General features: G+C 37.7%; 1 protein-coding gene across 1 annotated transcript in view; it reads right to left on the bottom strand.

Moving 5' to 3' along the window:
* Positions 1-23,444, bottom strand: part of DGKK (diacylglycerol kinase kappa) — a 172,647-nt gene that overhangs the window by 59,834 nt on the left and 89,369 nt on the right. The window contains exon 8 of the mRNA XM_041742070.1: positions 1,158-1,260. Within this exon, the coding sequence (XP_041598004.1) occupies positions 1,158-1,260 (103 nt within the window). The remainder of the gene's footprint in view (positions 1-1,157; positions 1,261-23,444) is intronic.

A 23,444-nucleotide genomic window follows, 5' to 3' on the forward strand; every position in this document is an offset into this window, starting at 1 on the left:
CTACAGAATCCTTGTCTCTTTCTGTTCTCTAAGGAAACCATATACTTTTCTTTCTTTTCTTTGCTGTCAGCTAATGCTAGTTCTTCCTTGGCAACAAAGTGGGTAGCAAGCATCAATATGGAGATAATTTTTAAGTCAATGAAATGCTGGTTCACTAATCACTTCCCGACCAGTGGACATCACACATGTCAGAAATGGCTAAATTAGCATATTAGTGAAATATGAATGAAAACATTCTGGGAAAGGCCTGAATTTTCCCCTCCAGTAAGTGAAATTGACCATATATAGAGTGAAGCTAACCATACACAAACTGAAATTAATGGGCAGTGTATCTCTCTGCTGGTTTAGTGAAACAGTAGTGTGTCACTTGGTAAATATATTAGATTTCTAAATACCTTAGTGTTGGTAAAATAGGTCAGCTCTTTTTAGCTGTGATATGTGATTTTGATCTTGACAGCTCCCATTATTTAATAATGAGTAATGGGAGAAGTAAATGAACAGTTCAGTGGCAAAAAGAAGAGTCTCTCAGGAGCAAAGGAAAAGTGGGGAAGTAGAGGTATGCTCAAAAAGGTATTATTAGCAATTGCTAAAGAGTGAAATATCCCTGAAGGGGTCTATAGCTTTCATTAGGCTAGAAGACTAGTGATTTAATTTGGTTGTCCTTTGGGTCTATGTTTCTTGATATTTAGGCCCTTTATGTATTTTCCCTTATCCTCGTCAGGGTAGGTTGGGGTAATAACCATGCTAGTTTCAGATTTGGAGACAACTTTGGTGTTAGTTTCTATTCTAAAAATAACATAACCTAGGCCTTTATGTACTTTATCCTTGCCCACCTGTATGCAAGCAAACTTATTTTATGGATTATCTAACGTCTGAAAGTCATGAAAAAGTTGGAATCAATTCTGAAAATTCAAAAACAATTGAGACAGAGCCTACAGAGAACATGCTCACATACATATATACCATGAACATCAATAGTCATTATCCCAAAGGTCTCAAAAGAAACATGAGCTGTCTCTACATATATGCACATTCCTACTCCCCCAAAATGTTTGACTGGTTGAGAATAATAATTTAATTTAAAAATTTCCCCAGTCTTAGCACCTTCCCTCCCTCCCCAATGAAATATATTCTGAGGTTAAAGTTTAGGTACTCACCATCTCCTTTAGGGTCGCTAAGGGCAGTGGGAGGAATGACTGATGTTCGATGACTCCCAAACCAGCATTCCTTGGAAAACCGTCTCTGGCAATCATCATGCACCTGAAACAACAAGAGAGGAACAGAGAAAAAAAGGAAGGGGGAGATAAAAGGATACAATTGATTAGTCTTGAGTTCCATTCCAAGATTTGAGTCCCCAATGTTAAAATCTCCCTTGCTAAGATTTGGTGCCATACACATTCCCCTGTCTCATCTTGGGCACACTCTTTCCACCTACAGTCTGCACTATCCCTGAAGGTGGCCTCTGAACTCTGTTTCTTTCAAAGGTAGCTTTCAGACATCAGAGACATTAAGAAGACACTAGTCATAGGGCACAATTTTAATGGCCTACAGAATAGGGAGCTTACTTGCATTTTTAAGAGTGCTAATTTGAATAATATGTTATTACACTTTAACCCTTACAACTTTGTATGGTAGGGAACACATTATTAGGTTCATTTTAAAAATGAAGATACCAAAGATCAGAGAGGTGAAGAGTCTTGTTCAAGATCAAAAAATTGGGAAGTGGCACAGCTGAGATACTGTTGCCTTCCCCATAAGTGGTCATATTTCTCAAATTTCTGATATTTTTAAGTACCACTTCCTAGACAATTACACAGTTCCTAGAGGACATGAACCTGGCTTCATTATGCAAGAGCAGTTAAAAGAGAGCCAGAGGACAACCAGAGTTTTTTTTAATTGATATATAATTAGTTGCAGGTGTACAACATAATGTTTGATATTTTTACATATTGCAAAATGATCACCACAATAAGTGTAGTTAATATCTGTCACCATACATAATTACATTTTTTTCTTGTGATAAGAAATTTTAAGGTCTACACTCTTAGCAACTTACAAATAGGCAAAACACTATTATTAGATATAGTCACCACGCTATTCATTATATCCTGATGACTTATTTATTTTAGAATTGGAGGTTTATATCTTTTTTTAAATTAATTTTTATTGGTGTTCAATTTACCAACATACAGAAAAACACCCAGTGCTCATCCCGTCAAGTGTCCGCCTCAGTGCCCGTCACCCATTCCCCTCCAACACCCGCCCTCCTCCCCTTCCACCACCCCTAGTTCGTTTCCCAGAGTTAGGAGTCTTTATGTTCTGTCTCCCTTCCTGATATTTCCCAACATTTCTTTTGACCACCTTTACCTATTTTACCCATCTTCCCCTTCTCTGTATCTATGACCTCATTTTTCAAAGATTCCATATATAAATGAGATCATATAGTATTGCTCATTCTCTGCCTGACTCATTTTATGTAGCATAATGCCTTTAAGGTCCATCCATAACTGGAGGGTATCATGCTGAGTGAAATAAGTCAATCGGAGAAGGACAAACATTATATGGTCTCATTCATTTGGGGAATATAAAAAATAGTGAAAGGGAATAAAGGGGAAAGGAGGAAAATGAGTGGGAAATATCAGAAAGGGAGACAGAACATGAAAGACTCCTAACTCTGGGAAACGAACTAGGGGTGGGGGAAGGGGAGGTGGGCGGGGGGTGGGGGTGACTGGGTGACGGGCATTGAGGTGGGCACTGACGGGATGAGCACTGAGTGTTATTCTATATGTTGGCAAATTGAACACCAATAAAAAATAAATTTACACACAAAAAAGGTCCATCCATGTTGTTGCAAATGGCAAGATTTCATTCATTTTTAGGGCAAAATAATATTCCATTGCATATACATCTAGCACGTTTTCTTTATCCATTCATCCATCAGTGGACATTTAGTTTGTTTCCATATCTTGATTATTGTAAATAATGCTGCATTGAATATGGGTGTACCTATATCTTTTTGAGTCAGTGTTCTCATTTTTTTCACATAAATACACAGAAGTGGAATTGCTAGATCAAACAGTAGTTCTATTTGTAATTTCTATTTGTAATTTTTAAAGGAAACTCTGTACTGTTTTCCATAGTGGCTGCACCAATTTACATTCCTACCAACAGTGCATTAAAGTTTCCTTTTCTTCAAATCCTCTTCAATATTTATTTCTTCTCTTTTTGATAATAAATCCTCTTCAATATTTATTTCTTCTCTTTTTGATAAGCTATTTTGACAAGTGTGAGGTAATATGTCATTGTGATTTGAGTTGCATTTCCCTGATGATCAGTGATATTGAATACCTTTTCATATACCTGTTGTTCATCTATATGTCTTCCTTAGAAAAATATCTATTCAGATCCTCTCCTGTTTTCTAATTGGATTGTTTGTTTGCTTTTTGCTATTGAGTTGTATAATTTCTTTATGTTGGATATTTACCTCTTATTATATCTATGGTTTACAAATATTTTCTCCCATTCAGTTGGTTGCCTTTTTCTTTTGTTGATGGCTTCCTTTGTTTTGCAGAAGTTTTGTATTATTTTTCCCAAATTTCTATTTAAATTCTAGTTAGTTAAAATATAGTGTAATATTGGTTTCAGGAGTAGAACTTAGTGATTCATCAATTACATATAACACCCAGTGCTCATCATAACAAGTGCCTTCCTTAATACCCATCACCCATTTAACCCATCCCCCACCCACATCCCTCCACCAAACTTCAGTTTCTTCTCTATTTAGAGACTTTTATGGTTTGCTTCCCTCTCGCTTCTTTTCCCTGACCATGTGTTCATCTGCTTTGTTTCCTAAATTTCACGTTAGTTAAATCATATGGTATTTGTCTTTTTCTGACTTATTTCTCTTAGCAGAATATCTCTAGCTCCATCCACATCATTGCAAATGGTAAGAGTTTATTATTTTCGATGGCTGAATAGTATTCCTTTGTATATATATGACACTTCTTCTTTATCAATTCACCAGTCGATGGATACTTGGGCTCTTTCCATAATCTGGCTATTGTTGGTAATGCTGCTATAAACATCAGGGTGCAAATACCCTTAAAATCTGTACTTGTATCCTTTGGGTAAATACCTAGTAGTATAATTTCTAGGTTGTAGGGTAAATCTATTTGTAACTTTTTGAGGAACCTCCATACTGTTTTCCAGAGTGGCTGCACCAGTTTGGATTCCCACCAACAGTGTAAGAGGGTTCCCCTTTCTGCACATCCTCACCAACATCTGTTTCTTGCGTTATTGATTTTAGCCATTCTGACAGGTGTGAGGTGGTATCTCATCATTGTTTGGATTTGTACTTCCCTAATGATAAGTGATATTTAGCATCTCTTCATGTGTCTATTAGGCATGTGTATGTCTTTTTTGGAAACATGTCTATCCATGTTTTCTGCCCATTTCTTAACTGGATTATTTGTTTTCTGGGAGTTGAGTTTAATAAGTTTTTTATATATTTTGTATACTAACCCATTTACAGATGTGCCATTTGCAAATATATTTTCCCATTCTGTAGGCTGCCTTTTAGTTATGGTGATTGTTTCCCTCACTGTGAAGAAGCTTTTTAACTTGACGAAGTCCCAATAGTTCATTTTTTGCTTTTGTTTCCCTTGCCTCTAGCAATGTGTCTAGTAAGATATTGCGCCAATCGAGGTCAAAGAGGTTATTGCCTGTATTCTCTTCTAGCATTTTGATGGTTTACTGTCTCACATTTAGGTCTTGCATCCATTTTTGGTTTATTTTTGTGTATGGTATAAGAAAGTGATCCAATTTCATTCTTCTGCATGTTGCTGTCCAGTTTTCAATAAGCATCATTTATTTATTGAAGAGACTCTTTTTTCCATTGGATATTCTTTCCTGATTTGTTGAAGATTAGTTGATCATATAATTGTGGGTCCATTTCTGGGTTCTCTGTTCTGTTCCATTGACCCATGTGTCTGTTTTTGGGCCAGTACCATACTGTCTTGATGACTATAGCTTTGTAATATAGCTTGAAGTTTGGAATCATGATGCCTTCAAATTTGCTTTTCTTTTTCAAGATTGCTTTGGCTCTTTGGGGTCTTTTGTGGTTTTGTACAAATTTTAGGATGTGTTCTAGCTCTGTGAAAAATGCTATTGGCATTTTGATAGGGGTTGCATTAAATATGTAGATTGCTTTAGGTAGTATAGACATTTTAACAATGTTCTTCTAATTGATGAGCATGGAATGTTTTTCTATTTTTCTGTGTGTTCTTCAATTGCTTTCATAAGTGTTCTATAGTTTTCAGAGTAGATATCTTTTACCTCTTTTGTTAGGTTTATTTCTAGGTATCTTATTGTTTTTGGTGCAATTGTAAATTGGATCAAATCCCTGGTTTCTTTTTCTACTACTTCATTATTGTTGTATAGAAATGAAACAGATTCTATACATTGAATTCATATCCTGCAAGTTTGCTGAATTCATGTGTTAGCTCTAGTAATTTTTTTGGTGGAGTCTTTCAGGTTTTCTACATAGAGTATCATGTCATCAGCAAATAGTGAAAGTTTGACTTCTTCCTTGCTGATTTGGATGCCTTTTATCTCTTTTTATTAATTGATTGCTGAAGTTAAGACTTCCAGTAATATACTAAATTGTAATTGTGAGAGTGGACATCCCTGTCTTGTTCCTGACTGTAGAGGAAAAGCTTTCAGTTTTTCACCATTGAGGATGATATTGGCTGTCTTTCCTATAAGGTGCTTATGATGTTGAGATATGTTCCATCTATCCCTACTTTATTGAGGATTTTGATCAAGAATGGATGCTATATTTTGTCAAATGCTTTTTCTGGATGTATTGAGAGGATCATATGATTTTTATCCTTTCTTTTATTAATGTGGTGTATCACGTTGATTGATTTGCAGATATTGAACCACCCCTGCAGCCTAGGAATAAATCCGTCTTGATTGTGGTGAATTATTAATTTAATGTACTGTTGGGTTTGATTTGCTAGTATCTTCTTGAGAGTTTTTGCATCAATGTTTATCAGGGATATTGGTCTGAAATTCTCCTTTTTAATAGGGTTTTTGCCTGGTTTTGGGATCAAGATAATGCTGGCTTCATAGAAGGAGTTTGGAAATTTTCCTTCCATTTCTGTTTTTTGAATCCATTTGAGAAGGAAAGGTATTAACTCTACTTTAAATGTCTGGTAGAAGGGTGCCTGGCTGCCTGGGTGGCTCAGTTGGTTAAGTGTCCACCTTCAGCTCAGGTCATGATCTCAGAGTTCTGGGATTGAGCCCATGTCATGCTCCCTGCTCAGCAGGGGAGTGTGCTTCTCCATCTGCCCACCCCTGGTCATCCTTTCTCTCTCTTGCTCACTCTCTGTCAAGTAAATAAATAGATTCTTTAAAAATATTTTTAAAAAATAAATGTCTCATAGGATTCCCCTGGGAAGCCATCTGGCCCTCGATGTTTGTTTGTTGGGAGATTTTTTATTACTGTTCAATTTCTTTGCTGGTTGGGGGTCTATTTAAATTTTCTATTTCATCCTGTTTCAGTTTTGGTAGTTTGTACGTTTGTAGGAATTTGTCCATTTCTTCCAAATTTCCCGGTTTGTTGTCATATAGTTTTTTATAATAGTCTATTATTATTATTTGTATTTCTGTGGCATTGGTTGTGGTCTCCTCTTTCCTTCATGGTTTCATTTATTTGAGTCCTTTCTCTTTTCTTTGGGTTATATCTGGCTGGGGGCTTATCACTTTTATGAATTCTTTCAAAGAACCAGTTCTTAGTTTCATTGATCTGTTCTAATTTTTGTTTGTTTATATAATATATATTTCTGCTCTAATCTTTATTATTTCCCTTCTTTTGCTGGCTTTAAGCTTTATTTGTGATTCCTTTTTTACTTCCTTTAGACGTAAGATTATTAGGTTGTGTATTTGAGACTTTTCTTGCTTTTTCAGGTAGGCCTGTATTGCAATATATTTCCCTCTTAGGACTGCCTTTGCTGCATCCCAAAGGTTCTGGACTGTTGTTTTCATTTTCATTTGCTTCTATGTGTTTTTTAAATTCCTTCTTTAATTTCCTGGCTAACTCATTCATACTTTGGTAGTATGTTCTTTAATCTCCATTTATTTGTGGTCTTTCCAAATTTTTTCTTGTGGTTGGCTTAAAGTTTCATAGCATTGTGATCAGAAAATATACATGGTATGGCCTCAGTCTTTTTGTACTTGTTGAGGGTTGATTTGTGACTCAGTATGTGATCTACTGTGGAGAATGTTCCATGTCCACTCAAAAAGAATGTGTATTCTGCTGGTTTAGGATGAAATGTTCTGGATAAAGCTGCTAAGTCCATCTGATCCAGTGTGTCATTCAAAGCCATTGTTTCCTTATTGATTTTCTGCTTAGATGATCTATCCATTACTGTAAATGGGGTGTTAAGGTCCCCTCCCAAGTTGGGGGCATAAATATTTACAATTGTTAGATATTCTTGATGAATAGACCCCTTAATTATGATAAAATGCCCCCTTTTTCATATATTGTTACAGTTTGGTTTAAAGTCTCATTTGTCTGATATAAGTATGGCCACTCTGGCTTTCTTTTGATGGCCATTAGATGATAGATGATAGATGATAGATGGTTCTCCATCCCCTTACTTTCAATCTGCAGGTGTCTTTGGGTCTAAAATTAATCTCTTATAGACAGTGTATATATGAGTCTTGTTTTTTATTCATTCTGATGCCTTATGTCTTTTGATTGGAACATTTAGTCCATTTATATTCAGAGTGACTATTGATAGATATGGATTTAATACTGTTGTGTTACCTGTAAAGTTGGTGTTTCTGGTGATGGTCTGTTCCTTTCTAATCTTTGTTGCTTTTAGTCTTTTTTTGTTTCTCTACTCAGAGTCTCCTTTAATATTTCTTGCAAGGCTTGTTTAGTGGTCACAAACTCCTTTAGTTTTTGTTTGTCTAGGTAACCCTTTATCTCTCTTTCTATTCTGAATGACAGCCTTGCTGGGTAAAGTATTCTGCCTGCATATTTTTGCCATTTAGCATGTTGAATATATCCTGCCACTGTCTTCTGGCCTGCTAAGTTTCTGCGAACTGATCTGCCATGAACTAATCTGTCTTCCCTTGTATGTTAAAGACTTTTTCCCCTTGCTGCTATCAGGATTCTTTATTTGTCTGTGTATTTTGTGAATCTGAATATATGTCTTGGTGATGGCCAGGTTTTGTTTTATTTAATGGGAACTTTGTGTGCTTTTTGGATTTTGATATCTGTTTCCTTTCCTAGATTAGGGAAGTTTTCAGCTATAATTTGCTCAAATAAACCTTCTGCTCCATTTCCTTTCTCTTCTTCTGGGACTCCTATGATATGAACTTTATTACATTTTAAGGAGTCACTGAGTTCTCTAGGTCTACATTCATGATCTAATACCTTTCTTTCCCTCTTTTTTTTCTTTCTCTCTTTTTTCAACTTAATTATTTTCCATAATTTTATCTTCTATAACACTGATTTGTTCCTCTGCTTCATCCATCCTCATTATCATTGCATCCAGTCAGTTTTGCATCTCAGTTAAATTAAATAGCATTATTTAATTTGGCCTGGCTAGTTTTTAGTTATTTTATCTCTGTAGTAAGGGATTCTCTAGTTTCTTCTATACTTTTCTGAAGTCCAGCCAGTATCCTTATAGTTATTGTTTTAAGTCCTAGTTCAGACATCTTACTTGTATCTGTAATTGATTAAATCCCTGGGTGTGACTTCTTCCTATTCTTTCTTTCGTGGTGAATACCCTCATCTTGTCATTTTGTCTGGGTCACCGTTTTTTGTTAGGAAAGTCTATTATCTTCCTGCTCTTGAGAGTAATGGATATTAAGAAGAAGTCCAAGAAAAAAAAGGAAGCTAGATCCTACATGTGTTTTGGTCTGCTTGTTAAAAGAAGCTAGATAAAACACACACACACACACACACACACACACACACACACACACACAAACTAGATCCTATTTCCCTTAGAGCTGAATCTGTGCAGCATTCTATGATCAGTAGACTTGGTACATGTGAATTTGTGCTGGTCTTCTGGGGGTGGGGTAGGGGGAGCTTACTGCACTGATTCTCAGGCAGACTTGCCCTAGTTAAGATACACCTGCAGAGCGCAGGGGGGCAAGGTTTGTTGTAAGTGGCTCCAGCCTCCACTGGGTGGCGCTGTGTTGCTCACTGAGGTTATTCAGTGCTGATGGGCAGGGGGGAAAATGGCCTCACCCTGCTCTTTCCTACCTGGAGTGGGGAATTCCCACCCACCACTCTTCAGGAAGCCCTCATAGAAGAGCAAACAATCACCCCTCTTGTGTCCCCCACTTCCACCAGATCCCTGCCTTCACCCTGTCTGCATCTAGGCTGTCTGCCTGCCAGGTTGCACAGTACTCTTGTGTTTTATCTCAGGCATTCTGCTGGATTTCAGATCTCCAAATTTCAGATATCTGCGTGACACCGATCTTCGCTGATCCTCTTGGGATGGTCTTCCTGCACTGTGGCCAGTGCCGTTTTGTCCAGGAAATTGGTTGTGCAACTGCACAGTGGTTGGGAGTTTATGGTACAGTGCAGCTAAAACCCAGCACCAAGGATTGCTGCCCTCAGCTGGTGTCTCTTTTCCATGCCAGTAACAATGGTGCTGACTGGATCTTTTGTCCCTGAAGAGGTCGTGCCACCACTCCCAAATGCACTCCAAGGAGGGGAACTATTTCTCACTGCGTGACCTAGGGTGTCCTCAGACCATGCTGCCCACTCTCAGATACCTGCCCTCCTCCACTGGAGCACTGCCAAGCCTACCAGGCATCATGCTGGTGATGGTGTGGAACTACAAAGCTTCAGATTTTGTGCTCTGCCACTTAAAAAACTTGCAGTGTTCAGCCTCTCTTCTTTTCCCAGTCAATGGTTTTGGGAAAGAGTTTTTCTTGTGTAACCACCACATGCCTACACTCTTTCTCTGTCTCTCTTTCTCTCTTGCTCCTCTCTCTATTATCAGGGCTCCCTCTCCTTTGCAGCACCTTCAGTTCCTTTCTCCCACACAATAACTCTCTGGAGCTCCTACCTTCCATGATGTGGCCATTTGCTACCTCTACTTGTGCAGTTTTGCTCTTTCAGTCCTCAGATTGATTTCTTGAGAGTTCAGAATGACTTGATATTTATCTAGCTGTGTTTGAGGGATAAAGCAAGCTGAGGATCCCCCTGCTTCTCCGTCATCTTAACTCCTCCTTTGCAGAAGCTTTTAAGTAGTCTCACTTGTTTATGTTTTTCCACTGTTGCCTTTGCTTTTGGTGTCAAATCCAAAAAAATCCATAACATGCCTGATATCAAGAAACTTACCACCTATGTTTTCTTCTAGGAGTTTTACATTTCAGGTCTTATATTCAAGTCTTGAATCCATTTGAGTTCTTTTCTGTGAGTGGTATAAAATATTGGTGCAGTTTCATTCTTTTTGCATGTGGATATCCACTTTTCCAGCACAATTTATTGAAGAGATTCCTTTCACCATTGTATATTCATGGCTCCTTTGCCATACATCAATTAACCAGATATTTATGGGTTTATTTCTGTGCTCTTTCTTTTGTTCCATTGATCTATTTGCCTGTCTTTATACCAATACTATACTGTTTTGATTACTATGACTTTGTAATATAGTTTTAAGTTGTAGAGTGTGATGCCTCCTGCTTTCTTCCTTTCTCAAGATTGTGTTGAGTATTCAGGGTCTATTGTGATTCCTTTTTTTTTTTTTTTAGAACACAATGAATCACTTTTATTTCGGTATGTATCCACATCTCAGCATTTAGTGGCCCTGAACAGAAAAATGGAAAAACGTAGCAATTTGCCAGGAAGTCAAGCCCACCAATTTTGGGGATCTGCTGTGCACACTGAGTTCTTTCTCGATCCCTGCTGAGGACCACGAGATGCAGCAGCACCAAAACCAAAGAATGCACCAAATCCAAGGTTCTTTTTGTTCTGGTTGTCAGATTCCAAACTATACCCAAATGGATTGTAAGATGACTACATGAGAACCCTGTTTAAAACTTCTTCAATTGTTAAAAGCAAAAGCAATTACAGGAAAAGAAAACAATCATTCAGAGGTATCGTGTGTGCTTACAAGTGTCTTCTGTGGCCTTTCTCCAAGTTTTACCACCAAGCACCTTGAGAGCTGGCAGGTCTGAGTACCCCGGTGACTGTTCCTTTCACTTTATCAAAACCTGAGATAAAAAACGGCATCAGCTGATGATGACAGCAGAGGGTGGCAGGGCTGAGGACCCAATATTCATTCCCAGGCTGGTGGAGAGTGAGTAAATGTGGTTCCAAACTAAATGAGGAAAGTCAGAGACTCTTTCCAACCTTACCTGATGGCTTTTGGCCAAAGCAAGGAAGTATTGGGTGGTGATGGTGCAAAAAGGGACTTGAGGAGGAAGGAATAAGCAGCACCCCTCGATTAAGGTGGGGGAGAAGATATGGGGAAAGCCCTGAATTCCTCACCAAAGGCCAATTTCAGAGGGGAGCGGGGGGGGGGGGGGGTTACAATCCATGCTTTGCCTGAGGGTGGTCATGGGAAGTGGAGAAAGGATGATAGCTCGGAGGGGGGAAGGGCACCATTTAAGACTTTAAAAAAGAAACCAGGGGTGCAGCTGGAGCACCCTTCCACACCCAGCAGTAGTCCAACAGGCTGCGACCTGAAACCTTCACATGTATTCTAGCAAGCCACCCCAAGCTGGAGGGCTGTTGCCGGGACAGAGGCGTGGGTGGAGGGAGGGAGGGAGCCAGCAGGAGGAGAAGGGGAGAAGGCAGAGAACCCAAGCCATGATATCAGCAGCAAGGTGACTGTGTGATGTGTCTTTTCACAGTTGAGTTAGATGTGCCCCACCGGTTATGATGGGAAATTGATTCCCATTTAAATTGTTAAATATACTTTCTTGATCCCAGAAGTTCAACTATGTGGACAGTGGTTACACTTGACAGGATGATTGTTATAGCACAACTTACATATTTCAAATGGACAAAACATTAGTATCGTTTACAGTATCTTAAGATAAATTGCCTTTGAATGGGAGCTTCCTTTCCAGTACTTTTTTTTTTTGAAGTCTACAAGACGTATCTAGAAAATGTACTACTGTGGAAAATGAACAGTAATCTGTCTGTTCATATTTTCTATTTCTTCATGATTCAGTCCTTGTGGTTTTATGTTTCTAGTAATTTATCCATTTCTTCTAGGTTTCCAATTTGTTGGTGTACAATTGATCGTGGTAGTCCCTTATGATCCTTTTTATTTCTGTGATATCAGTTGTAACACCTCATTCATTTCTGATTTTATTTATTTGAGACCTTTCTTTGTTTTCAGGGTGAGTATAGCTAAAGGCTTGTCAGTTTTCTTTACCTTTTAAAAGAATCACCCCAGCTTCAATGATCTATTGTCTTTTTATTATCAATTTCATTTATTGCTGTTCTGATCTTAGCTATTTCCTTACTTTTACTAAGCTTGGGCTTCACTTGTTCTTTACTTCTTTGAAGTGTAAAGTTAGGTTGTTCATTTGAGATTTTTCTTATTTATTCTGGTTTTTATCACTATCAGTCTCCCTCCCAGAACTGCTTTTACAGATCCCATAGGATTTTTTAAAATTAAAGCATAATTAACATACAATGTTATATTAGTTTCAGGTGTACAATATAATGATTCAACAATTTTATACATTATTCAGAGCTCATTAAGAAAAGTATACTCTTAATCCCCTTCACGTATTTCACCCATACCCCCACCCACCTCTGCTCTGGCAACCACTCGTTTGCTCTCTGTATTTAAGAGACTGTTAGTCATTTTGTTTGTTTGTTCATTTGCTTTGTTTAAAAAATTCCACATATTGGAAATCACATGGTATTTGTCTTTCTCTGTATGACTTTTTTTTTTTTTTTAAAGTAGGCTCCACACCCAGCTTGGAGCCCAATACGGGGCTTGAACTCCCAACTCTGAGATCAAAGCCTGAGCTGAAATCAAGAATTGGACACATAACTTACTGAGCCAGTCACCCTTGACTGATCTATTTTGTTTAGTTAGCATTATTCCCTCTAGATCCATCCATGTTATTGCAAATGGCAAGATTTCTTTATTTTCTATAATATCTATCTATCTAGCTAGCTAGCTAGCTAGCTATCAACTATCTATATTTGCATCCCTTGAATAAATGACACTTGATTATGGCAAATTATTTTTTGTAGTATTCTTAGATTCAGTTTGATAATGTTTTGTGGGGGATTTTTGTATCTCTGTTCATCAGGGATATTGGCTTATAATTTGTGTGTGTGTGTGTGTCTTTATCTAGTTTTGGTATCAGGATAATGCTGGCATCATAGAATGAATTTGGAAGTTTTACATCCTCTTCTGCTTTTTGGAAGTTTGAGAAGAATAGGTTTTAACTCTTCTGTAAATATTTGGAGGAATTCATCGGTGAAGCCAAACTTTTGTTTGTTGGGAATTTTTGATTACTGATTCAGTTTCATTGCTAGTAATCAGTCTCTCCAAATTTTCTTTCTGATTCAGTTTTGAAAGATTATATGTTTCTAGGAATGTATCCATTTCTTCTAGGTTGTCCAATTTTTTGGCATATAATTCCTTATAATATTCTCTTATTATCCTTTGTATTTCTATGGTGTTATCTCCTCCTTCAACTCTGATTTTATTTATTTATTTAAGTTCTCTCTTTTTCTTCATGACTATGGCTAAAGAGTTATCATTTTTGTTCTTAAAAAAAAAAACAGCTCCTGGTTTCATTGATGTCTTCCATTGCTTTATAGTCTCTATTTCATTCATTTCTGCTATAATCTTTATTATTATCTTCCTTCTACTGGATCACAGATTTGGTTGTTCCTTTTCTAGATCCTTTAGATGTAAAGTTACATTGTTTATTTGAGGGTTTTTTATTTTTTAGGAAAGCCTAAATTATTATAATCTTCCCTCTTGGAACAGTTTTTGCTGCATCCCAAAGATTTTGGGTCATTTTGCTTTCATTTTTATTTGCCTCCATGTGTTATGTGATTTCTTCTTTGATTCTTCATCGACCCTTCATTATTTAGTAGCAAGTTATTTAACCTCATGTATTTGTGTTCTTTTCACATTTTTCTTGTGATTAATTTCAATGCAAACTCTATCAAAACACCATGGACTTTCTTCAGAGATTTGGAACAAATAATCTTAATATTTGTGTGGAATCAGAAAAGACCCTGAATAGCCAGGGGAATATTGAGAAAGAAAACCAGAGCCAGGGGCATCACAATGCCAGATTTCAAGTTGTACTACAAAGCTGTGATCATCAAGACAGTGTGGTACTGGCACAAAAACAGACACATACCTCAATGGAACAGAATAGAGAACCCAGAAGTGGGCCCTCAACTCTATGGTCAACTAATATTTGACAAAGCAGGAAAGACTATCCACTGTAAAAAGGACAGTCTCTTCAATAAATGGTGCTGGGAAAATTGGACAGTCACATGCAGAAGAATGAAACTAGAACATTCTCTTGCACCATACACAAAGATAAACTCAAAATGGATGAAAGATCTAAATGTGAGACAAGATTCCATCAAAATCCTAGAGGAGAACACAGGCAACACCCTTTTTGAACCTGGCCACAACAACTTCTTGCAAGATACATCTATGAAGGCAAGGGAAATAAAAGCAAAAATGAACTACTGTGACTTAATCAAAATTAAAAGCTTCTGCACGGCAAAAGAAACAGTCAACAGAACTAAAAGACAACCTACAGAATGGGAGAAGATATTTGCAAATGACCTATTAGATCAAGGGCTAGTATCGAAGATCTATAAAGAACTTAGTAAACTCAACAGCAAAGAAACAACAATCCAATCATGAAATGGGCAAAAGACATGAACAGAAATTTCACCAAAGAAAACATACACATGGCCAAGAAGCACATGAGAAAAATGCTCTGCATCACTTGCCATCAGGGAAATACAAATCAAAACCACAATGAGGTATCACCTCATACCAGTGAGAATGTTAACAAGACAGGAAACCACAAATGTTGGAGAGGATGTGAAGAAAGGGAAACCTCTTGCACTGTTGGTGGATACAGATGCAGTGAAATGGCAGGACACCTGCACCCCAATGTTTATAGCAGCAATGTCCACAATAGCCAAACTGTGGAAGAAGCCTCGGTGTCCATCGAAAGAGGAATGGATAAAGAAGATGTGGTCTATATATACAATGGAATATTACTCAGCCATTAGAAACAACAAATACCCATCATTTGCTTCAATGTGGATAGAACTGGAGGGTATTATGCTTAGTGAAGTAAGTCAATTGGAGAAGGACAAACATTATATGGTCTCATTCATTTGGGGAATATAAAAAATAGTGAAAGGGAATAAAGGAGAAAGGAGAGAAAATGAGTGGGAAATATCAGTGATGGTGACAGAACAAGAGAGACACCTAACTCTGGGAAATGAACTAGGGGTGGTGGAAGGGGAGGTGGGTGGGGGGTTGGGGTGACTGGGTGATGGGCACTGAGGGGGGCACTTGATGGGATGAGCACTAGGTGTTATACTATACGTTGACAATTCAAACTTCAATAAAAATATACAAAAAATAAAAATTAAATAAAAATTAAAATATTTATTTATTTATTTATTTATTTATTTATTTATTTATTTAATGGTTTCACTCATACAGGGAATATAAAAAATAGTGAAAGGGATTATAGAGGAAATGAGAGAAAATGAGTGGGAAAAATCAGAGAGTGTGACAAAGTAGGAGAGACTCCTAACTGGGAAACGAACAGGGGGTAGTAGAAGGGGGATTGGGCGGGGGGATGGGGTGACTGTGTGATGGGCACTGAGTGGGGCGCTTGATGGGATGAGCACTGGGTGTTATACTATATGTTGTTAAATCGAACCCCAATAAAAAGACAAAAAAATAAAAATACTTAAATTAAATTAACATGTTATGTATTATTGGTTTCAGAGGTAGAGGTCAGTGATTCATCAATCTTATATAATACCCTGTGCTCATTGCATCATGTGCTTTCCTTAATGTTCATCACCCAGTTACCCCATTCCCCTACCCCACCTCCATCCAGCACCCCTTAGTTTGTTTCCTATGATAAAGAGTCTCTTATGGTTTGTCTCTCTCTCTCAGATTCATTCTAATTTCATACTACCATAGTTGGAAGGCAAACATAATATGGTTTCAATCATTTTGAGTTTATTGAGACTTGTGGCCTAACGTGATCTATTCTGGAGAATGTTCCATGTGCACTTGAAAAGAATGTATGTTCTGCTGTTTTTGAATGGAGTGTTCTAAATATATCTATTAGATCCATCTAGTACAATGTGTCATTCAACGCCACTATTTCTTTGTTTATTTTCTGTCTGGATGATGTATCCATTGATATAAGTGGGGATGTAAAAGTCCTCTATTATTTTATTTTTATCTCTGTCCAATTTCTTCCTTTATGTCTGTTAGTGGTGACACTATATATTTAGGTGTTTCCATGTTGGGTGCATAAATATTTATAATTTTTATATCCTCCTCTAGGTTTTTTCCTTTCTCAGTATGTAGTGTCCTTCTTTGTCTCTTGTTACAGTCTTTGTTTTAATGTCTACTTTGTCTGCCATATGTATTGCTACCCAGCTTTCTTTTTTCTTTCATTTACATGATAAATGTTTTCCCATCTCTTCACTTTCAGTTTGAATGTGTCATTAGGTTTGAAGTGAATTTCTTGTAGGCAACATACAGATTGGTCTTGCTTTCTTTTTTAAAAAATGTTTTTTTTTTTATTGGAGTTCGATTTGGCAACATATAGTATAACACCCAGTGCTCATCCCGTCAAGTGCCCCCTCAGTGCCCATCACCCAGTCACCCCATCACCTCACTCACCCACCTCCCCTTCCACTACCCCTTGTTCATTTCCTAGAGTTAGGAGTCTCTCATGTTTTGTTGCCCTCTCTGATTTTTCCCACTCATTTTCTCTCCTTTCCCCTATAATCCTTTTCACTAAAATGGTTCTACTTTCTTACCCATTCAGCCCCTCTATGTCTTTTAAATAAAGCATTTGGTTCATTTACATTGAAAGTAATTATTGATAGGTATGCACTTATTGCCAGTTGTCACTTAATTTATGGTGGTTTTTGTAGTTCTCTGTTCCTTTCTTTTCTTGCTCTTGTGCCTTGTGTTTTGATGGCTTTGTTTAGTGATATGCTTGGATTCCTTGTCTTTATTTCTTTTGTATCTATTATAGGTTATTGATTTGTGGCTACCATTAGGTTTGTATGTAACACTTTTGCACATAATTATCTATATTAGGTTGATGGTCACTTAAATTTGACTTTATTATGGGGCACCTGGGTGGCTCAGGTGGTTAAGCATCTGTTCTAGCTCGGATCATGATCCTGGGGTCCTGGGATTGAGCTCCACGTCAGGCTCGCTGCTCTGTAGGGAGTCTACTTCTCTCTCACCCACTGCCCCTTCCTCTCCTCATGCTTTCTCTCATAAATAAATAAATAAATAAATAAATCTATCTTTTAAAAAGTTTGAACACATTAAAAGCACTAAGTTTTTACTCTTCACTTTACATCTTATTTTGTGAATCTTTTGACTGATTTTTATAGATATAATTGACTTTATTCCTTTTGTGCTTTTAAATTTTTTATAGTATTTAAAAATTTTATTGATTTATTCATGAGATACAGAGAGAGAGAGAGAGAGAGAGAGGCAGAGACCTAGGCAGAGGGAGAAGTAGGCTCCATGCAGGGAGCCTGATGTGGGACTTGATCCCAGACTCCAGGATCCCGCCCTGAGCCAAAGGCAGATGCTCACCTGCTGAGCCACCCAGGCATCCCACTGTTTTTATGCTTTAACCTCCATAATGGTTCTCTATGCGATTACTCTACTACTTTTATTATATGCTTGCAGTTACATGTGAAAATTTTTCTTTTCATAATTTTCTTACTCATGATTATGGACTTTTGTTTAACATTTCTTGTAAGGCTAGCTAAATGGTGATGAACTCTTAGCTTTTTTTGTCTGGGAGATTCTCTCCTTCTGTTCTGAATGACAGCCCGACTGGGTAGAATATTCTTGTTTTCAGGTTTTTCCCTTTCAGTTTGAATATATCATGCCAGTATTTTCTGGCCTGCAAAGTTTCTTCTGAAAAGTCAGCTAATAGCCTTATGGGGTTTTCCTTGTATGTAACTGTTTTCTCTTTTTCTTTTAAATTTCTTTCTTTATCACTAGTTTTTGCCATTCTAATTATTATGTGTCTCTGTGTGGACCTCCTTGGGCTGATTTTGGTGTGGGATGTCTGTGCTGCCTAGATATGGATCTTTGTTTCCTTCCCAGATTAGGGAAGTTTTCAGCTATTATTTCTTCAAATACATTTTCTTCACCCTTTCTCTCTTTTCCTTCTGGGACCCTTATAACGTGAATGTTATTATGTTTGGTGATGTCACTGAGTTCCCTTAACCTATTCTCATTTTTCACTATTTTTTGTTTTTGCTATCTTGGTTGGTTGCTTTCAATTACCCTGTTTTCCAGGTCGCTGATCTGTTCCTCTGTCTCCTCTAATCTATTACCAATTCACTCTAGTTTATTTTTAATTTCAATTATTGAGGTCTTCATCTGTGACTGGTTCTTTTTTATATTTTCTCTTTGCTGAAGATCTCATTGAGATCCTCCACTCATTTCTCAAGCCAGTAAGTATCTTTATGACCATTACTTTGTATTCGTTTTCAGATATATTGCTAATCTTTGTTTCATTTAACTCCTTTGCTGTGGTTTTTTCTGTTCTTTTTATTTGGGACATATTCCTCTGTCTCCTCATTTTGTTTAACTCTTTGTTTCTGTGTATTTAAGTCAGTTACATCTCCTGATCTTAAAAAGTAATGGCCCTATGAAGAAGAGATTTTTTAAAAAGATTTTTAAAATTTATTTATTCATGAAAGACACGCACACACACACACAGAGGCAGAGACACAGGCAGAGGGAGAAGCAGGCTCCATGCCGGTAGGCTGATGTGGGACTCGATCCCAGGTCTCCAGGATCAAGCCCTGGGCCAAATGCAGGAGCCAAACCGCTGAGCCACCCAGGGATCCCCTGAAGAAGAGATCTTATGGTGCCCTGCAGCACAATGTCTCCTGTTCATCAGAACCAGGCACTTCGGTGGTGCCTCCTATGTGGGTTGTGTTTGCTCTTTTTTGTGGCTGAGCCCTATCTGCCTTTAGTCCAACTGGCTGCAATGGCCCACTTTGCCTGTTGTGGGCATACTAGGCAGGGTGTTGGTTTTGGTCCTGTGCTATTAAGAAGCCAGTGTTAGCAATCAGATCAGATGCCTGCCCTCAGCTCATCTACCAGAGCAGTAGTCACACTGCCCTGCAGGACACTCTCCCTGCATTGTCTCCTGAGAAGCTTTTATTGTTGGGCAAGATCTGCAGTCAGGCCAGATGACTGCTCCTAGTCCATTTGCCAGGATTGCAGTTACACTTATCAACAGGATACTCTCTCTGCACTGCCAAGTATAAGGTTTGACTGCTGGGACTGTGGGTGTTCTGGTGTGTGTGGTTATCTTTTACTTTCTCCGAGGTAGGAGTCACTTTGGAGTAGTGCTTTTCCCTGCTAGAGCTGCTTGCAGGATGAGATTTAGCAGGAGCTGCTTTGTAGGAACTATTGGTGAGTTGAAAGGGGGCATATCCACAGGAGAATGGGGGTAGAGTGCACAGTGTAAGTAAGCTAGCTGAAGATTGTTCTTGCTGGTTCCTGCAAGTTTCCAACTATCTAGGCTGGGGAGGGTGGGAGAGAAGTGGCAGCTGCTGGCTCTTCTGTTGTTAGAGAAGTCTCCTAAAGATCCTTGCCTTTCCAGCACATTTTCTGGGATTAGTAAATAAATCTTCACTTATAACCCAGGTGCTTCTCAAACTGTTGTTTCTATGCTGTATCTTGGCTGGGTTATTTGTTATGCTGTCCCTTTAACAGTAGAGACCTAGTTTCCTATCACCCTCTGATTCTCCTGGAGCTAAACCCGCTGATTTTTAAAGTACTCAGAATTAAGCCCTGCTGATTGTAAACACTCATGAAGTTAATCCCCCCCCCCCCCTGTTTTTCAAAGCTAAATGTTATGGGAACTTGTCTTCCCAGTTTCAGGTCCCCTGTGCCTGGGGTGCCTGGTGGTAGGGTCCAATCCTCTCACTTCTTTGTACTTTAGGTGTCTTTTTCATGTGTGGTTAATCTCAACAAGGGTTTGGTTCCCAAGTGTCTCTGCCCCTCTTACCCTTTTCATTGTGGCCTCCTCTCTACAATTAACTGTGGAAGGTCTCTTCTGTCAGCATTTCTGTCATTTTCTAAATTAGTTGCACTGATATGGCTTTAACGTAGTGTGTCTGTGGATGACATGATCTCAGGATCCTCCTACAGCACCATTTTCTCAGAATTATGCAAGCTATAAGTTTTGGTACACAGTATTTCCATTTTCATGTGTCTCAAGGTATTTTTTATTTCTTTTATTTTTTATTTTTTTATTGGAGTTCGACTTGCCAACATATAGTATAATACCCAGTGCTCATCCCATCAAGTACCCCCCTCAGTGCCCATCACCCAGTCACTCCAACCCCCCACCCACCGCCCTTTCCACCACCCCTTGTTCGTTTCACAGAGTTAGGTGTCTCTAATGTTCTGTCACTCTCATGATATTTCCAACTCATTTTCTCTCTTTTCCCCTTTATTCCATTTCACTATTTTTTATATTCCCCAAATGAATGAGACCATATAATGTTTGTCTTTCTCCAATTGACATACTTCACTAAGCATAATACCCTCCAGTTCTATCCGCATTGAAGCAAATGATGGGTATTTGTTGTTTCTAACGGCTGAGTAATATTCCATTGTATATATAGACCACATCTTCTTTATCCATTCCTCTTTCGATGGACACCGAGGCTTCTTCCACAGGCTGGCTATTGTGGACACTGCTGCTATAAACACTGGGGTGCAGGTGTCCTGCCATTTCACTGCATCTGTATCTTTGGGGCAAATCCCCAGCAGGGCAGTTGCTGGGTCGTAGGGTAGCTCTATTTTTAACCCTTTCAGGAACCTCCACACAGTTTTCCAGAGTGGCTGTACCACTTCACATTCCCACCAACAGTGCAAGAGAGTTCCCCTTTCTCCACATCCTCTCCAACATTTGTTGTTTCCTGCCTTGTTAATTTCCACCATTCTCACTGGTGTGAGGTGGTATCTCATTGTGGTTTTGATTTGTATTTCCCTGATGGCAAGGGATGCAGAGCATTTCTCATGTGCTTGTTGGCCATGTGTATGTCTTCTCTGGTGAAATTTCTGTTCATGTCTTTTGCCCATTTCATGATTGGATTGTTTGTTTCTTTGCTGTTGAGTTTACTAAGTTCTTTATAGATCTTGGAAACTAGCCCTTTATCTGATAGATCATTTGCAAATATCTTCTCCCATTCTGTAGGTTGTCTTTTAGTTTTGTTGACTGTTTCTTTTGCTGTGCAGGAGCTTTTTATCTTGATCAAGTCCCAATAATTTATTTTTTTATTTCTTCTTTGACCAATTGGTTGTTCAGTAGTATGTTGTTTAATATCCACATATTTGGTTTTTTCAGTTTTCTCCCTGTAATTGATTACTAATTTCATACCATTGTGGTCATAAAAGATGCTTTATATGATGTCAATCTTTTAAAATTTATTAAGACTAGTTTTGTTGTCTAATATATGATCTATCCTGGAGAATGGTCTATGTATATTTGAGAATATTCTGTTGCTTTTGGATGAAATGTCCTGTATATATCTATTAAATCCATCTAGTGTAATGTGTCATTTAATGCCAATGTTTCTGTATTAATCTTCTGTCTGGATAATCTATCTATTGATGACAGTGGAGTATTTAAATTCCCTAATATTGTGTTGTTGTGCATTTTGCCCTTAGGTATTCCCATGCTGGTGGATAAATATTTACAAATGTTATATTCTCTTGTTGGATTGCCTCCTTTATCATCACATTATGACCTTGTTGTCTCTTATTAGAGTTTTTGTTTTAAAGTCTATTTTGTCTGATATAACTACCCCTCCTTTTTTGGTTTCAATTTGCATGGAATATCTTTTTCCATCCCTTCACTTTAAGTCTATGTGTATCATTATATCTGAAGTAAGTCTCTTATAGGTAAGATATAACTGGGTCTTTTTTTTAAATATCCATCCAGTCACTCTATGTGTTTTGATTTGAGAATTTAATTCATTTATATTTAAGGTAATTATTGACAGGTATGTAATTCCTATTTTGTTCATTGTTTTTTGGCTGTTTTATAGTTCTCCTGTTCCTTTCTTCTCTTGCTCTCTTCCTTTATGCTTTGAAGATTTTCTGTAGTGGTATACTTATATTCCTTTCTCTTTATCTTTTGTGTATTTACTAAGGTTATTGCTTTGTGGTTACCATGAGGCTTACATATAACAACTTTTATAGCAGTCTGTTTTAAGTTGATAAAAATTTAAGTTTGCATTATAAATCTCTATATTTTACTCTCCCCGTGCTTTAGGTTTTTTATATCATAATTTACATCTCTTTATGTCATGTATCACCTATCAAATTATAGTTATAATTGCTTTTATTTTAAAAAAACTATTTTTATATGTTTAGACATTATAAAAATGTCTATTTTTAAAAATATTTTATGTATTTATTCAAAAGGTACACACACACACAGAGGCAGAGATATAGTTACAGAGAGGAGAAGCAGGATCCCTGCAGGGAGGCAAAGTGGGACTTGATTTCAGGACTCTGGGATCATGCTCTGAGCCAAAGGCAGATGCTCAAACACTGAGTTACCCAGGCATCCCTATAGTTGCTTTTAATACTTTTGTCTTTTAACCTTCATACTACCTTTATAAGTAATTTACCAACTTTACAGTTAGATTATTCTGAATTTTACAATATATTTACCATTACCTGTGAGATTTATATTTTTCATATGTTTTCCTCTTACTAATTAGTGTCCTTTAATTTCAGCTTAAAGAAGTCCCTTTAACATTTCTTTTTTTTAGAGGTGAGAAGGGGCAGAGGGAGAGAGGAAACCTCAAGCAAGCTCCATACCCAGCACAGATCTGGATGTGGGGTTTAATCTCACAACCCTGAGATCATAACCTGAGCTGAAATCAACAGTTGGATGTTTCACAATAGCCAAAATATGGAAAGAGCCAAATGTCCATCGACAGATGAATGGAAAAAAAAGATAAAAGATATATACACTATGAAATATTACTCAGCTATCAAAAAGAATGAAATCTTGCCATCTGCAAGAACATGGATAGAACTAGAGGGTATTATGCTAAGCAAAATAAGTCAGAGAAAGAAATAATACTGTATGATTTCACTCATATGTGGAAT

The sequence above is a fragment of the Vulpes lagopus genome, chromosome X (assembly GCF_018345385.1).
Source record: "Vulpes lagopus strain Blue_001 chromosome X, ASM1834538v1, whole genome shotgun sequence".
NCBI classification, from domain to species: Eukaryota; Metazoa; Chordata; class Mammalia; order Carnivora; family Canidae; genus Vulpes; species Vulpes lagopus.